Below are 17,998 nucleotides of genomic sequence, written 5' to 3'. Positions count from 1 at the left end.
CAGTGCCGTCTGAGGGATCGAAGATAAATAATACTTATTATTTTTAACACATCCAATTCCTCTCAGTTTTCTCGCACTCGCTCGCATTGGGAATGAAAGAATGTATAACAAGACTTTTTATTTAAAAACCTTCTACATTACTGCAGTGAATAAGTGTAAAGTTTCTAAGTTAAGCATCTTGATGCACCTTCACTGTGCCAGGGAGTGTGTACGGCTGCTGGCGGAGCTGCAATGGCTTCATGTCCAGCTACAAAATGACCGAGAGCAGCAGCGGTTGCAAATCACCTATCTGTGCAGGCAGAACCAGAAACTGGCCCTGGCCACTGAGCAGCATGTGTATCTGTGAGTGAGGCTGCCATCATGGCAAGAGTGTTACTTTGTGTGAAGTACATCTGCCATAACATTAAAACCACCTCCTTGTTTCTACACTCACTGTCCATTTATCAGCTCCACTTACCATATAGGAGCACTTTGTAGGTCTACAATTACTGACTGTAGTCCATCTGTTTCTTAGCATGCTTTGTTAGCCCCCTTTCATGCTGTTCTGACCACCACAGAGGACTGCAGTGACACTGACATGGTGGTGTTGTGTTAGTGTGTGCTGTGCTGGTATGAGTGGATAAGACAGCAGCGCTGCTGGAGTTTACACTCTATTAGACACTCCTACCAAGTTGGTCCACCTTGTAGATGTATAGTCAGAGATGATCGCTCATCTATTGCTGCTGTTTGAGTTGGTCATCTTCTAGACCTTCATCAGTGGTCACAGGACTGTATATTTTTGGTCAGTGGACTATTCTCAGTCTAGCAGTAACAGTGAGGTGTTTAAAAACTCCAGCAGCGCTGCTGTATCTTATCCACTCAAACCAGCACAACACACACTAACACACCACCATCATGTCAGTGTCACTGCAGTGCTGAGAATGATCGACCACCCAAATAATACCTGCTCTGTAGTGGTCCTGTGGGGGTCCTGACCATTAAAGAACAGCATGAAAGGGGGCTAACAAGGCCAAAGCATGTAGAGAAACAGATGGATTACAGTCAGTAATTGTAGAACTAGATTGTAGATTAAATGGACAGTGAGTATAGAAACAAGGAGGTGGTTTTAATGTTATGGTTGATCGGTGTAAACTGATTTAATCTGTGTGCTTGTGTGTTTTTTATTTTTATTTTAGTTTAGCTTTTAAGCTGTCCTTTTAGGGTGACTTGCACTGTATGATCAAAAGTATGTGGACACACATCCAGTTGCCTGCACAGAACTCTGACCTTAACGTCACTGAACACTGAAGCTCTTATGGCTGCAAAGTGAGGACCAAAGCTCACATTAATGCCCAAGGAACAAGAGATCCAACAAACTCTTGGTCCGGTGTCCAAATACTTTAATGCATACTCTATATAGTCTATTCTGGCATGTGCTGCTCTCAGCTGTTTCTACAGGGTCCATTGTTCTCTCTGGATTATTGATCGCATTGGTATTTTAGTGACATTTTCTTGTATGTGTGTGTCAGGCTGTCCGCAGAGCTCCGGGAAAAGGACAGACTCATTCAGCAGCTGAAAGATCAGTTGCATACTCGAGCTCTTGGAATACATGGGGATTCAGACTCTGAGATGATCGACAGAACCTCAAATGGAAGCACCACCTCTGTCCATGACTGCTTGTCTGACCTGTATATGCTAACCTCCAGCAGAGAAAATGAAGGTAGGTTAAGTACCACACACTCACGGATACATATGTTCAAAATGTTCACTTGGTGTCTAATATGTCCCACCCACTAACAGGTGCCGTGATGAAGAGATAATCAGTGTTATTCACTTCACCTGTCAGCCTGGTCGGTGTATATTCATGTTTATATAAATGTATATTTTTATTCCTATAGTTTGCTAATAATTCATGTTGCTGAGTCTTTCAACTGTGGCCTGATCTACTGGTGAAGTGATGTGAATGGTGTTCTGTTTCGGCCCATAGAGATGTTTTATTTATCAGGCCTATCAGATTTGTGTGTGTGTGTGTGTGTGTGTAAGGAAGAGACAGCTACATGGGAGTTAACTGCACGTCCAAACTTCGGGGGGGCTTTGTGGATATAGTATGGCACAGCAAATTGGTGGGCTCTACTGGTGTAATTCATCAGCTGTAAAGTGTTTTTGACTCATTGAAAATTGAAACTTGGTGTTGGGGCCAGACTATGGTAAAGTAAGGGTAAAGCTGTATTAATGTTGGACTAAGATCGTAACAGCTAATGGCAAAGTCTAATTAAGGGTTGGTTTGTAATACACTTTCTTATTGCAAATGGAAGAGAATCCTCAAGGTAAAACCTAAATCTTGTTTATTTATGCATTAATACACTGTCTGTGCAATAGCTTTAATTTTGTTTATATGCTTGTAGATGCTTTGATAAATAGAAGTCATTTTTCAAATAAAATGTAGCAGTAAGAAGGCAGTGGTGGCTTAGTGGTTAAGGTACTAGAATAATAATAGAAAGTTCGAACTGCTGGTTTAAACTCCACCTAGCCAGGTGCTGCCTAAATTGTTTATATTCTATATGGTCACAATAATAAGTTGCGTTGGTTAAAATGCCATAAATATAAAATGTAAATGCATTGAAAATTGACATGTTGATTTAATGGATGTGAACAAAATTAGTTAAAGCATACGTCAACCACTGACAGGTAGTTGTGAATCAGTTGTGAACACTGATTATCTCTTCATCACGGCACCTGTTCGTGGGAGGGATATATTATGCAGCAAGTGAACATTAAGCAAGAAAAATTATCAAGTGTAAGGATTTGAGCAAGTTTGACAAGGGCCGAATTGTGATGGCTAGACGACTGGGTCAGAGCATCTCCAAAGCTGCAGCTCTTGTGGGGTGTTCCCATTCTGCAGTGGTCAGTATCTATCAAAAGTGGTCCAAGGAAGGAACAGTGGTAAACCGGCGACAGGGTCATGGGCGACCAAGGCTCGTTGATGCACGTGGGCTCCCCCCGCGAAGGCTGACCCGCGTGGTCCGATCCAACAGACGAGCTTCTGTTGCTTATGGGGCTGCATAGCCGCAGACCGATCAGGGTGCCCATGCCGACCCCTGTCCATGCCGAAAGCACCAACAATAGGCACGTGGGCATCAGAACTGGACCATGGAGCAATGGATTGAAGTGGCCTGGTCTGATGAATCACGTTTTCTTTTACACCATGTGGATGTAAAAGCCGGGTGCGTGTGCGTCGCTTACCTGGGAAACACATGGCACCAGGATGAACTATGGGAAGTAGGCAAGCCGGCGGAGACAGTGTGATGCTTTGGACAATGTTCTGCTGGGAAACCTTGGGTCCTGCCATCCATATGGATGTTACTTTGACACGTACCACCTACCTAAGCATTGTTGCAGACCATGTTTCATGGAAACAGTATTCCCTGATAGCTGTGGTCTCTTTCAGCAGGATGATGCGCCCTGCCACAAAGCAAAAAATGCTTCAGGAACGGTTTGAGGAGCACAACAACCAGTTTGAGGTGTTGACTTGGCCTCCAAATTCCCCAGATCTCAATCCAATCGAGCATCTGTGGGATCTGCTGGACAAACAAGTCCGATCCATGAAGGCCCCACCTCTCAACTTACAGGAGTTAAAGGATCTGCTGCTAACATCATGGTGCCAGATACCACAGATACCTTCAGGGGTTTAGTGGAGTCCATGTCTCATGGTAGCGTTCTGTGCAAAGTAAAAGTTAGAGCTTGTATGGTGTAATGGAAACAGCTACGCTGCTGTTAACAGTTCCAGGGGTTTGAATCCCAGGCTTGGCTCACAAATACAGTAGGCACATAGTAGTACGTAAACTTATCCATTGGGGGCACACACATCAGTGCACCCTTAGTGCATGCCCCATGTCCAGATGTTTCTGGAAAGGCATGTGGTGTATAAACTTTGCTATATCAAATAATGCCGCTGCCACATGACGTTGTGGCAGCCCCTAAGAAGAGCAGCCGAAAGAAATCATTCACGGTGAAGTCATGATTAGATCAAGGGGTTATTCTATCCACCACCCTGGAAGATCAGTCTGCGACTGGTAAATTGCATATCTCCAACCATGAATGCTGTTTAAGAAAACAGTAAACACTTTATCTTGGTTTGGTTCTTTTAGGTACAAAGGAGACCAGAGGCAGTGGTGTTCCTGATACTCAGCCCGCTACTCCCACTGAATGTGTGGCAGCTGATGCGGGCATGTCCGAATGCAGCGAAGAAAGCGTTCATATCCTGCAGAGAGATAACGGCCGTCTTGAAGAGAAGCTGAGAAACACCGAAGAGCTCAACGCCACACTAAAGAGTGAACTGGACCTCACCCGCTCCATCCTCACGCAGACCTGTGGCCAGGGCAGCCCACAAACTAAACCTACATACACGCCAAGCAACTCATCAGCCACACACACAGCCTATCAAAACCAAGCTACAGAAAGCCACCGTCCTGCTCAGGATTCAGACAGCAGGGGCATCAGCTCAGGTACAGGATCTGTGGGGGTGTGATTCCTTTTTTTTTTTTTTTTTTACACCTGTTGGGGTTGTGTCTGGTTATTTTTTCCTCTCTTCTGTTTTTAGATCTGCTCATGGAGCACCTGCAGGAGGTACGAGCTCTACGCAAACGCCTTGAGGAAACAATCCAGACAAATGAGAGACTCCGAGAGCAGCTGGAGGGAAAACTGCTAGAGACACAGAGACACCCAGGTACAATTAATGAACACATTGTGGCTAAAAGTATGTAGACACCTGACCATAAGCTTGTTTCAAAACAATTGACACTCAGTGAAGTTGTGTGTCTATTTAGGAGATTATTACAGTAGTTAACTCGACTAGAAATAGCATGAATATGGTTCTTGAAAGTCTTTCTTTGACATACACTATATTGCCAAAAGTATTCACTCACCCATCCAGATCATTGAATTCAGGGGTTCCAATCACTTCCATGGCCACAGGTGTATAAAACCGATCACCTAGGCATGCAGTCTGCTTCTACAAACATTAGTGAAAGAATGGGTCGCTCTCAAGAGCTCAGTGAATTCCAGCGTGGTACCGTGATAGGATGCCACCTGTGCAACAAGTCCAGTCGGGAAATTTCCTCACTACTAAATATTCCACGGTCAACTGTCAGTGCTATTATAACAAAGTGGAAGCGATTGGGAACGACAGCAACTCGGCCACGAAGTGATAGGCCATGTAAAATGACAGGGCGGGGTCAGCGGATGCGCAGAGGTCGCCGACTTTCTGCAGAGTCAATCGCTACAGACCTCCAAACTTCACGTGGCCTTCAGATTAGCTCAAGAACAGTGTGTAGAGAGCTTCATGGAATGGGTTTCCATGGCCGAGCAGCTGCATCCAAGCCTTACATCACCAAGCGCAATGCAAAAGCGTCGGATGCAGTGGTGTAAAGCACACCGCCACTGGACTCTAGAGCGGTGGAGACGTGTTCTCTGGAGTGACGAATCACGCTTTCCTCGTCTGGCAATCCGATGGACGAGTCTGGGTTTTACAGCACTGATGTTAACATCTGTAATGTCTGTGCTAATGTGTTTTTAGTAAATCTGCCAGTCAGATTGCTTATAATGAGCATTACCAAACCCCCGTTGGGTAAAACAAATGTAGCACAACACTGAAATAAATCACCACATTTTATTATTTATTTATTTATTTATTTTTTACCAGAAACGAACATCTTTATTGCTGGATCAGAAGATCCAGCACAGCTGAAAATTGATCTCCGCTTTCTCTGGGCTCAGAACCAAACACTTAAGGAACAACTCAACCAGGCAGCAAGAGGTATACACACACTTACAGTACTGTGACAGTATACATGTCTAAGCAATTAAAGGTTAAGGGCCTTGCTCAAGGGCTCTCCAGTGGCAACCTGGCAGTGGTGGGGCTTGAACCAGCAACCTTTCGATTACTAGTTCAGTACCCTAATTGCTAGGCTACAACGGCCCTACAGCATAACCTAACCAAATCATTTTTTTCTCATTCATTTTACAACCCCAAATCAGAAAAAATTGCGTGAAAAATGCAAATAAAATAAAAATACATTTACTTTGACTTTTATTTGATTGCAGCCAGTTTGAACCCAAGATATTTCATGTTTTGTCTGCTCAACTTCATTTTATTTGTTAATATACTGAAATCCTGAAATGTAGGAATGGATGTTTATTAATAAATGAAATTAAGTTGAGCAGACAAAACATTGAAATATCTCATCTTGTTTGTGTTTTTTTATTATTTGCATTTTTCATACTGTCCCAACTTTTTCTGATTTGGGGTTGTTAATTTGTGCAGTAAGTCTAGTACCAAGCTAAAAGATGACCGGGGTTTGTGATTAAAATACACAAGGTCTGTCATGTAAATGAATGTTTTATTTTTAGTTTAATAAAAGGCTTATAAATTTTCTTTTTTTCTACCCATTTACTGTAATTATTGTAAATTAATTATGCAGTTTAAAAAAAATCTATACTATAATACAGTTTGGTTGACAATAAACCAGGGTTTGTGTGTCTGTGTACGTGTGTATTTGCAGACAAACAGAAAGAGAATGATCGTCTCCGAGAGGCTCTGTCCAGACGCACAGCCAAATTGGAGCTTAGCAGAAAGGAGTGTGAAACGTTACGTGAGGAATGTACACAACTGCAGGACAACCTTTACAGGTAACGCATACAGTATACACTGATCAGCCATAACATTAAAACCACTTCCTTGTTTCTACACTCACTGTCCATTTTATCAGCTCCACTTACCATATAAAAGCACTTTTAAGTTCTACAATTACTGACTGTAGTCCATCTGTTTCTCTACATGCTTTTTTAACCTGCTTTTACCCTGTTCTTCAATGGTCAGGACCCCCACAGGACCACTACAGAGCAGGTATTATTTGGGTGGTGGATCATTCTCAGCACTGCAGTGACAATGACATGGTGGTGATGTGTTAGTGTGTGTTGTGCTGGTATTTAAATACCGTGTCCACTCACTGTCCACTCTATTAGACACTCCTACCTAGTTGGTCCACCTTGTAGATGTAAACTCAGAGACGATCGCTCATCTATTGCTGCTGTTTTGAGTTGGTCATCTTGTTGACCTTCAACAGTGGTCACAGGAGGCTGCCCATGGGGCGCTGTTGGTTGGATGTTTTTGGTTGGTGGACTATTCTCAGTCCAGCGCTGCTGTGTCTTATCCACTTATACCAGCACAACACACACTACCATGTCAGTGTCACTGCAGTGCTGAGAATGACCCACCACCCAAATAATACCTACTCTGTAGTGGTCCTGGGAGAGTCCTGACCATTGAAGAACAGCATGAAATGGGGCTAACAAAGCATGCAGAGAAACAGATGGACTACAGTAAGTAATTGTAGAACTACAAAGTGCTTCTATATGGTAAGTGGAGCTCATAAAATGGACAGGGAGTGTAGAAACAAGGAGGTGGTTTTAATGTTATGGCTGATCGGTGTAAGAAGTAAGTCATACACACTTGGCATGGCTGGTTGCTCCCAGTAAGTGTCAATCAAATAAGACTTTGCTTTAGCTCACTTTGTGCATGTTTGTGTGCTCACCTCTAGGGTGCAGTGTGAGCATAAACTCCAGAAGCAGCAGTTAGCCGATACCCAGCAACTCCTACAGTCAGTGCAAATAGAGCTCCAGGTGCATGAACAGATCAGGACCTCAATACACACTCACACAGGTATGGAATGCACACACTCACACACAAACACATTTACACATATAAAGATTTTAAAAGTTAATCACGTGTGTCTGTCCAGCTGAGGACCGTAGTAGTTCAGAGTCCTCTAAGGTGGACCTCGGTGAGCTGTTGAGCGAGGTACGGAGTCTGCGACTGCAGCTGGAGAGGAGTATACAGACCAACACAGCACTAAGACACAAACTGGAACAGCAACTACTGACTCGCACAGACTCTCCATCGACTATCAACATCAACTATCTGCTTACTCAAACAGGTACACACTCGCATACGAACGATATGTTTATTTATCTATATATAGATAGACAGACATATACATACATACAGACATACACCGATGAGGCATAACATTATGACCACCTTCCTAACTGTCTGGTCTGCGGCTATGCAGCCCCATGCGCAACAAACTACGATGCTCTGTGTATTCTGACACCTTTCTATCAGAACTACAGTAGATCGTCTGTTGGATCGGACCACACGGACCAGCCTTAGCTCCCCACGTGCATCAATGACCCTGTCGCTGGTTAACCACTGTTCCTAACTTGGACCACTTTTGATAGATACTGACCACTGCAGACCGGGAACACCCCACAAGAGCTGCAGTTTTGGAGATGCTCTGACCCATTTTTCCTGCTTCTACCACATCAAGTTTGAGGATAAAATGTTCACTTGCTGCTTAATATATCCCACCCACTAACAGGTGCTGTGATGAAGAGATAATCAGTGTTATTCACTTCACCCGTCAGTGCTCATAATGTTATGCCTGATTGATGTAAGTTCAGGTTAGACAACAAAAAATCAGGAGAACCCGACAGGCTTTAATAGACTTGAGCGCTCTAACCACTCCATTATAAGAATGTTACATATTAAGAACATTTAATACTGCTGCTACGTCAGCAAATTCTCCCCCACTTACCCCTCCTCCCCTCTTACACTTGAATTTGCACACAATGCACATATGTTCACCGACCAGCCATAACATTATGACCACTGAGAGGTGAAGTGAATAACACTGATCATCTCTTCATCACGGCACCTGTTAGTGGGTGGGATATATCAGGCACCGAGTGAAAATTTTATCCTTAATGTTGATGTTAGAAGCCGGAAAAATGGCCAAGCGTGAGGATTGTAGCGAGTTTGACAAGGGCCAAATTGTTATGGCTAGACGACCGGGTCAGAGCATCTCCAAAACTACAGCTCTTGTGGGGCGTTCCCGGTCTGCAGTGGTCAGTATCTATCAAAAATGGTCCAAGGAAGGAAGAGTGGTAAACCAGCGACAGGGTCAAGGCTGGCCCGTGTGGTCCGATCCAACAGACGAGCTACTGTAGCTCAGATTGCTGAAGAAGTTAACGCTGGTTCTGATAGAAAGGTGTCAGGATACACAGTGCATCACAGTTAGTTGCGTATGGGGCTGCATAGCTGCAGACCAGTCAGTTAGGAAGGTGGTCATAATGTTATGCCTCATCGTTGTACGTATATACAGTGTTTATACTAAATAATGTCCTGTACACTTTGATCTTGTTGCTGGTCCTATATAGTTGTAATTTGTCATACTACTGTATAATGGTAATTGCTCCTATAGGGTCTACATGTATTTTATTATATTCTATTTTATTTACTTAATCTTCAACAGTATTAACTCTGTTGTAACACTCAGAATCTTATATTTTCTTTACCTTCGTACAGTTCTTATTAGCGGTTAAAGAAACTGGTATCGCTACTAAAGGAGGTTCTACTAGTTTCAAAGCAGCCACAACTGAAAAAGATGTGACTTGTGATCTATTATTATGTAATGCGGAAATTTGGGTAATTACAGAAGGTTCACAAACTTATTCTTGCAACCGGGATGACACATGTTTGATCCACACCATCTTCTGAAATCAGGCAAATTGAGCAAAAACAAACAACTACACCTGTCCTGCTGTACCTCTTGTAAAGTCTCTTTTGTGTAACTAATATCTGTGTTAAAAATACCTCTACCTCTTTCTTATCAGATGAAAGTGGAAAATCTGAGATGCTTCACCTGCACTCACACCATGACCCCACCAGATCAGCAAATGGTATGTTAGTTTTTGTTTTTTGAACTACTACCTCAAGATCACAAATAGGTTGTTGATTTTTGCGTATACTGTATGTGCAGATGCAGACAGCGGTAGCTCCGTGAGAAGCGGTTCACCCGTTTTGTCGAGATTGGTCCCTGGTCACAGGCTGTGGGCGGATCGACAAGGCCGCCATGTACTCGGACTTATAGAGGATTACAATGCTCTGAGCAAACAGATCAAGGAGGCCAAGAGGCTTACTATCACCGTGGATACATCACTTCAGGACAAGGTAAAGAATACGGTCTCAGGCCCTTAATGGTACAGCAGTTCTTTACACTAGCTCACCACGTCTGGTTGGGCACTCTAGAGGCCCAACTTGTTGTGCATGAGAGAGCGAAGGCTGAATGGGGTATTGCCCCACACTCTTAATAGGAGTTAAGATAGGGTAGCAGTCTTGTGTTAATCCAGGTTTGGACTGTTTGTTGCTCTGCGTGCACAAATGACCCAGTCTGAACAAGGCAAGGCTTGATAAAGGTATCACCTTATTACTACAGCAACAGTGACACCTTCTGTCAGGTCAGTGTGTCTACATGAGTGCTAGAACAGCACGTTTCCACATGTCTCTTGGACCATCTGAGGTGAGCTCAGGCCCAGAGAACTCGGAGGTGTTTCTCCAGATGTACGGCTTTCACTGCAACTACAACAACAGTTTCAGGTTGCATTTCTTGATGCAGTGGCAGACTGTGTTAAGTGACAATAGTTTCCTGAATTACTTCCGAGCCCATGTTGCTATATTTATCATAGTAGCTTGATTGTTTCTTACGCAGTGTCGTCCGAGAGCTCAAATGTCACAGTGGTTTCCAGCTTTGCCCTCCAGTTTTCCTGAATCTTTTCACAATATTATGAACAGTAGATGGTGAAAGACTAAATGATTGGCAATTCTCTCCAGATTCTCCTGTGAGCCACGACCCATAATTATATGATATCCTCACCTGTTACCAATTGACCTGCTTTTTGTGAAACACTCTAACTTACAGGCTATATTTTATAACCTCAATCAAAGCCTCCCAGCGTTTTGAAGTGTGTTGCAGGAATCAAATCACAGGTTTTTCTTATTACTTTATTTTACACAGTGTCCCAACTTTGTGTTTGTACAAAGCAGTGTTGAAACATGTATACTAGCAAGTTGCAACCATACAATGCATCAACAAGAGCAGGATCATACTTGCATCTTTTTATTTACGTTTTAATTTTTATGTGTTTATTTCTTATGTGTGTGAGCTAGTTTGTGGAGTGTGCAGCATTATCAGGCAGTGTGGGCACCATGCTGCAGGTGCTGGAGGAAGCAGGACGACTGCTGAAACTATTCTGGAGAGTATCGATGCCTTCACGAAACCACCCACACTCTCAGCAGGTAATACACATTCATACACACAATACTGTAAAAAAAAAAAAAACAGGCGTTGTAAATTACAATTCTGACGGCATAAGTAATCATGGACCTAAGCACTGGATGGGCAGTTGGGTGCAGGATGCTGGTGGGGGCAGAGTTTATTTACAAGTGACTCATTGGGGTTCCATTTCTGAAAACACAACTTGTCTGTTTGCATTTTCTTCCCTTTTGAACTGAGACTTTTCTTTGACTATAGAGACTTAAACATACTCTATATGTAAATATATATGTACTATATGTATATATGTACTCTATATGTACTCTAAAAAATAAAAAAATGCATAGAACGGGTCCATGATGACATGATTTAGCAAGTGTGGTGTAGAGAAACATTTCAACCCAAACCAATTTAACACCAATGGGTCAAACTGGAATGTCGACTGCAAACCAGACCTTGTTGAATCTCACAATCACATTTATGCTGTCCATTTTACTTTAAATATATGAGCACGTTAAACAACAGCACCGCGACCCAGATCAACCACACAGCAGCATAAAATCATAATCGCTGCTTACCTGAGGTTCTATTCTTCAAACTGCGCATCAAATTTACAGTATATCCGTGTGTTGTTCCATTAGGGATAAAATCACCTTGAAGGCCATAAATACATTTCAAACTGTGTTTAATGAAAACCATCTTAGATCAATTATTCTCTCGGCTTTTCTGGTAAAAAGCTGAAACTGGTCATTCGTTCACTAAGCTGTTACTTAAACAACAACCAATCAAGACGGAGATTGAAATTCTGCCCAGAATCTGAATTCGGACGCTCAGATTGGTTTATGCAGCTGTTTTTAAGGCTTGAACCACGAATGAATCTCTTTCACAAATGAACTGATTAATTTGTACAAGCAAAACGAATGTATCTTTACCATATATAAGAGCACAGCTCCCTGATTTGATTCCAATGGATTGATATGTCCAACAGGATCTTGTTCAGGTATCCACATGCGAGATGCAAGAACTTTTTCTGTCTTACCATTATACTCTGTACATTCAAACATGCCCCCCATTTTTTATTTTCCCTTCTTGGTGCAGGATGAAGTGTTGAGGTGTGAAATCTCTCAGCTTAGATGCAGATTGTCTCAGCAGGAGCGAATGCTAACCGGAGCCATCAAACGCTTGCGCTCGACGAATCAGCTCAAGGAGGGCATGGAGCGCATCATCATCGAGCAGCGTAAGACATACACACAGATCCCAAAACCTGCACATGCTTTTATGTTACCTGTGTTGTTAACATAACCTACTGCTTTTGTTTATCCTTACAGTGTCATTGACCCATGGGGTGTTAAAGAAAGCACGAGGAAACCTTGAGGTGAGTTACTAATCCAGCAAGTATTTTATCTGACCTTTGTACATAATCTGCCATGTACCCACTATTTAGTGTTTCATTAAGTTGGGGAATAAGCTGATCCGCATATTAACTCGTCTCGTGCAGGTGAAAAGATGCAGTCGGTACTGCACACGTGTCGGAGGGGGCGTGTGTCAATTGCGAAGCTCCTCAGTCAGCGGTGGAGGGTTGTATCGGTAGAGGTGAAGTGTAACGCAATCTGGGTAATTGGGTATGACTAGATTAGGGGAGAAAATTGGGGGTAAAATTTGGAGAAAAAGAGAAATAAAAAAGGGCTCCAGGACCCTTGGGGACTGCATTCAAATGATATGCATTACATGGAGTGACCTTGCAGTTGCACATGACCTGACAGCAGGTGTCACTGTTGCAGTGGTAATGAGTTGGAACCCCACGATCAGTCAATTGTGTTAGTCAATATTGTATCATGTGAAAAGCATTAACGCCACCCTTAGTGGCAATATGCGTCAAGCCTCACTGCGAATGAAGTGCATGACATTTATGTGAATGCAGCCAAATATTAACATAAACACTGACATGCACCGATCAGCCATAACATTAAAACCACCTCCTTGTTTCTACACTCACTGTCCATTTTATCAGCTCCACTTACCATATAGAAGCACTTTGTAGTTCTACAATTACTGACTGTAGTCCATCTGTTTCTCTACATACTTTTTTTTAACCTGCTTTCACCCTGTTCTTCAATGGTCAGGACCCCCACAGGACCACCACAGAGCAGGTATTATTTAGGTGGTGGATCATTCTCAGCACTGCATTGACACTGACATGGTGGTGGTGTGTTAGTGTGTGTTGTGCTGGTATGAGTGGATCAGACACAGCAGCACTGCTGGAGTTTTTAAATACCGTGTCCACTCACTGTCCACTCTATTAGACACTCCTAGCTAGTTGGTCCACCTTGTAGATGTAAAGTCAGAGACGATCGCTCATCTATTGCTGCTGTTTGAGTTGGTCATCTTCTAGACCTTCATCAGTGGTCACAGGACGCTGCCCACAGGGCGCTGTCGGCTGGTTATATATTTTTGGTTGGTGGACTATTCTCAGTCCAGCAGTGACAGTGAGGTGTTTAAAAACTCCATGAGCGCTGCTGTGTCTGATTCACTCATATCAGCACAACACACACTAACGCACCACCACCATGTCAGTGTCACTGCAGTGCTGAGTGGTCCTGACCATTGATGAACAACATGAAAGCAGGCTAACAAAGCATGTAGAGAAACAGATGGACTACAGTCAGTAACTGTAGAACTATAAAGTGAAGTGAAGATGATAAAATTGAGGTTTTAATGTTATGGCTGATCAGTGTATATTAGACATCAAGTGAACAGTCATGTCCTGAAGTTGATATGTTGGCAGCAGGAAAAATAGGCGAGGGTCTGTGTGATTCTGACAGGGGCCAAATTGTGATGGCTAGACGACTCAGAGAGTCAGAGCCTCTCCAATACAGCAGGTCTTGTTGAGTGGGTATTCCCAGCAGGCAGTGGTTATTACCTACCAATAGGGGTTTAAGGAAGTATAACCAGTAAAGTTGGTGGGTTATGGGTGGCCAAGGCCTGCCTGGTCTGATCCCACAGAAAGGTTACTGCAGCACAATTATTAGTACTTATTCTTATCAACCACCAGAAGGACTTCTCTGGGCATCAGGACCATGGAGCAATAGAAAAAGGTGGCCTGGTCTCACGAATCATATTTTCATCAGACCAGGTGTGTGCATGTGCATTACTTATCTGGAGAAGAAATGGCACCAGGATGTAGTATGGGAAGAAGTCAAGTCACCAGCTGTTCTGCTGGGAAATTTTGGATTGTGGCCTTTGTATGGATGTTACTTTGACTTGTACCACCTAATACATCAGTATTTCCTAACGGCACTGACACCTTTCAGCAGGACAATGCATCCCACACTGCAAAAATTCCTCAGGAATGGCCCATCCCTAATAATTCCCAAGCAATTATTAAGTTTGAACAGATGGTTTACAGCGGGCATCATTCTGTTTTTAAGTTTTAGACTCTAGCATGGTGCACAAATGACTTCTGTGATTTCTCTCTCTTTTTCTCTCTCACCCTTTCTCTCACCGTCTCACCTTTATGTCACAGTCCAATTATTACAAACTAAAGGTCAGTTTTAGTGAATGTGTGTATATTTCTACAAGATATTACAGCATGTGCATGAGCCCTAATATTCTCAGCATGGTTTTAAAGTGTGTATGTGTGCCAGCACCAGTGTGGTACAGCTATCTGCGGTGGGAAATATTACCATATTTAGTCACCCACACATTATATGTTACAGAAGGCCCACATGATTTTTTAGCTAGGTAAATTGTACAGCATGAATAGGTGGCTCACAGCCACCCACAACCCCATTCACCCCTATGGGCAATTAAGTATTTCCAGTAAACCTGACTGCATGTCTTTGGACTGTGGGAGGAAACTGGAGCTCCCGGAGGAAACCCACACAGACACAGGGAGCACATGCATACTTAAAAGTACCCGGACCGGGGAATCAAACCTGGTACCTTCTTTCTGTCCGAGCCATTGTGCCCACTCCAATGTCTGTATTGGCATGCATTTAGCTAATCACTTGATTTTGACTTTTTCGTCTGGTAAAGGGCTCTTGTAGTATGTTTTTAAATGACTAAATGCGTTACCTTAAATACCCACATGTAGGTAAATACACATTCAAACAACATCTGGCTTGGGGCCGCTCAGGTGGCGCAGCGGTAAAAACACACGCTGGAACCAGAGCTGGGATCTCGAATACATCGTATCGAATCTCAGCTCTGCCTACCGGCTAAGGCGGAGCAGCCACATGAATAACGATTGGTCTGTTGTTCAAATGGGCGGGACTAAGCCAGATGGGGTCTCTCTCTCATGACTGCTGCAATTACGAACTCTGCTGGCTGATTGATGGCGCCTGCACAGAGATGAGAAAAGAGTAAGAAAAAACGCTGAGATTCACGGCACTCGTCAAAGTGCAGGTGATAAAATGCATACGGCATGCTGCCCACGTGTCGGAGGGGGTGAGGGGTAAGCTTCGTTCTCCTCAACCAGAGCAGGGATTGGCATTGGTGTAGAGGCACATAATGACGCAATCGGGCAATTGGACGCGCATAAAAAAAAAAAATGCATAAACTATATATATATATATATATATATAACATCTGGCTTAGAGAAATGACACAAGGGCAGATCAGCTCCACTATAGAGCTCCCACAAATACACTCTGATGAGTACCCAGATTATACTAAATACACACCTCTGGGTTCAATCCCCAGGCGGGGCGGTCCGGGTCCTTTCTGTGTGGAGTTTGCATGTTCTCCCCGTGACTGCTTGGGTTTCCTCCGGGACAGTCCAAAAACATGCAGGCAGGTTAATTGGAGACACTGAATTGTCCTACAGGTGAATAGGTGTGTGTGTGTGTCTGCCCTGCGATGGACTGGTGCCCCGTCCAGGGTGTTACTGTGTGCCTTGCGCCCATTGAAAAGTGAGTGAGTGAGTGAGTTTGTGAAGCTTCTGCCTGAAGTTGCAAATATTTGTAGCCTAGAAGTGAAGCTTCAATGTTTTTTAAGCCAATTGACAGTCATTTCTTCTTCTCATTTCAGGAAATCCCACTGAATGTGCAGTAACCAGTCAGGGATGCGCCTTAAAGCAGAATTTCAGAATCCAAGGAGAAAAGGCATAGCGATGACTCCTCTCAAGGGCATTGAAGCACATATTCCACCTATTAAAGACACTTTTTGCTTTTATTAGAGTCTGGTGTATGATATATTCTCACTTTTAATAGGACTTTTCTAACATAGACATTTAAAAACTTTTATACTTGTATTTTAAGTGTTTTAAGGCATATTTTATCTTAGAAAAATGACCCTGCTGACGTCCAGTTTGCTGTGCTTTATTTTATATTGTACTACTTAGTGTATTAATTGGGTGAGCACATCTATTGTTAACCTATAGTGCATTTTGACGAGTAAAATTGAGATACTGTATATTGTTGGTGTTATGGATGGTGTTATGGTTGGAGCATTAAAAACTCCTTACATCTGATTTAATGTTGTCTTTTTATTGAGAGAAAACGGGGCACAAAGAGGGCACACTAAAGTGGGTACTACACAGCAACATGGGTCCTAAGTACAGTGGTACCTTGTAACTTGACGTCCCCTAAACTCAAAATCTTTGAAACTCAACACACTTTGTCGAGAAATGTGTACCCTTAAACTCAACCTGTTCAGCTTTTTAAAAAATGTATTTATTTAATTTAAAATTAACAGTGACCAGCCACTTTGTTTAGTGCTCGGCTTGAGTGGTGCCTTAATATGTGATCAAAGTGTGCATATGAGACGAATCTGCATTTGTGTGGAACTTAACGTGACTTGTATTAAAAGAACAACACAGGAACACTTAATTGCTCTTAATTATTACTGCTCATAAGTTCTCTCCACTAATGAAATTCCTCACTCGTTGTAGTACAATGAGTCACGTTAAGTTTCTTATGTGAATGCTGTATTCCAATATCAAGCGTCCCCACGATTAAGAAGCACAAGGAAACAATAAAGAAGTAAAAATTAAGTGCAGGTTTTATTGTATTTTTTAATTGATTTTTTACTGTTTTCAATTGTATTCTGTGTTTTTTATATTATATTTGTGTTATTTTCAGTGTATAAGTGTCAAAAACAACCCCATTATTTTACATAAGCCTAAAATATATGCAGTTCCACGGGACCATAGAATGCATTAACAGGTTTCCCCTACATCCTTACAAATACCTTGAAACCCAACGCCTTTGAAACCCAACACCACTCTCAGAACCAATTGATGTTGACTTTCAAGGTACCACTGTACTTGGTTTTTACACTATCCTGACAATATGTTGCCACTTGCAGGGAAGATTTGACTTCATTTGTAGTATTAATGGTAAAAGCTATAGAGGCATGGCAAACATGTGGTTGGTTCAATAATCTGCAGCTTTGACTTTCACCAAACTCTTGTACATGCTCTTCAACTAATGAAAAGAAAGCCGAAAGAGAAGCCAGTAGTCGCACAGAAAACAGCAGGAACATAAGGTACACATTAGAACCAATGCACCACAGTCGTCTACACTCCACGTAAAACGATTTTGTATGACATGGGGTGTGTTCGAAAACCTAGTGAGCTCTCTACATAGATAACATTTTACGTCATCCAACGTGCGCTCCCGAGAAGGAGGCTGTTCGAATTCTTAGCTGCCTTAAAATGCTCCCTACTCACAAAAATGACAAATATGGCGGACGGATGCAAAGAAAATAATGAAATAAAAGTCAAAGTAAATGTAATAAACTCCCAGTGTTTCCATGCTGTCCCAGCTTTTTCTGATTTGGGGTTGTAGTATATTCTTTGCAAGTATAGTTACAGTATCATGTGAAATCCATTAATTACTGTGGTGTTA

General features: G+C 42.6%; 1 protein-coding gene across 5 annotated transcripts in view; it reads left to right on the top strand.

The window, feature by feature from the left end:
• cdk5rap2 (CDK5 regulatory subunit associated protein 2) overlaps positions 1–16,322 on the top strand; it is a 77,626-nt gene extending 61,304 nt beyond the window's left edge. For all 5 annotated transcript variants that reach the window (XM_063012051.1, XM_063012052.1, XM_063012054.1 and 2 more), the window contains 13 exons: positions 1,509–1,699; positions 4,128–4,484; positions 4,580–4,705; positions 5,681–5,794; positions 6,540–6,666; positions 7,578–7,699; positions 7,779–7,973; positions 9,712–9,777; positions 9,858–10,048; positions 11,045–11,173; positions 12,249–12,387; positions 12,479–12,525; positions 16,179–16,322. In XM_063012051.1, the coding sequence (XP_062868121.1) occupies positions 1,509–1,699; positions 4,128–4,484; positions 4,580–4,705; positions 5,681–5,794; positions 6,540–6,666; positions 7,578–7,699; positions 7,779–7,973; positions 9,712–9,777; positions 9,858–10,048; positions 11,045–11,173; positions 12,249–12,387; positions 12,479–12,525; positions 16,179–16,202 (1,828 nt within the window). In that variant the 3' untranslated portion in view covers positions 16,203–16,322. The remainder of the gene's footprint in view (positions 1–1,508; positions 1,700–4,127; positions 4,485–4,579; positions 4,706–5,680; positions 5,795–6,539; positions 6,667–7,577; positions 7,700–7,778; positions 7,974–9,711; positions 9,778–9,857; positions 10,049–11,044; positions 11,174–12,248; positions 12,388–12,478; positions 12,526–16,178) is intronic.
• Positions 16,323–17,998: the final 1,676 nt, after the last annotated feature.

This window comes from Trichomycterus rosablanca, chromosome 16 (genome assembly GCF_030014385.1).
Source record: "Trichomycterus rosablanca isolate fTriRos1 chromosome 16, fTriRos1.hap1, whole genome shotgun sequence".
Lineage (NCBI taxonomy): Eukaryota > Metazoa > Chordata > Actinopteri > Siluriformes > Trichomycteridae > Trichomycterus > Trichomycterus rosablanca.
The sequence above is the reverse complement of the archived record's forward strand: the minus strand, read 5'-3'. Positions and strand labels throughout refer to the sequence as shown.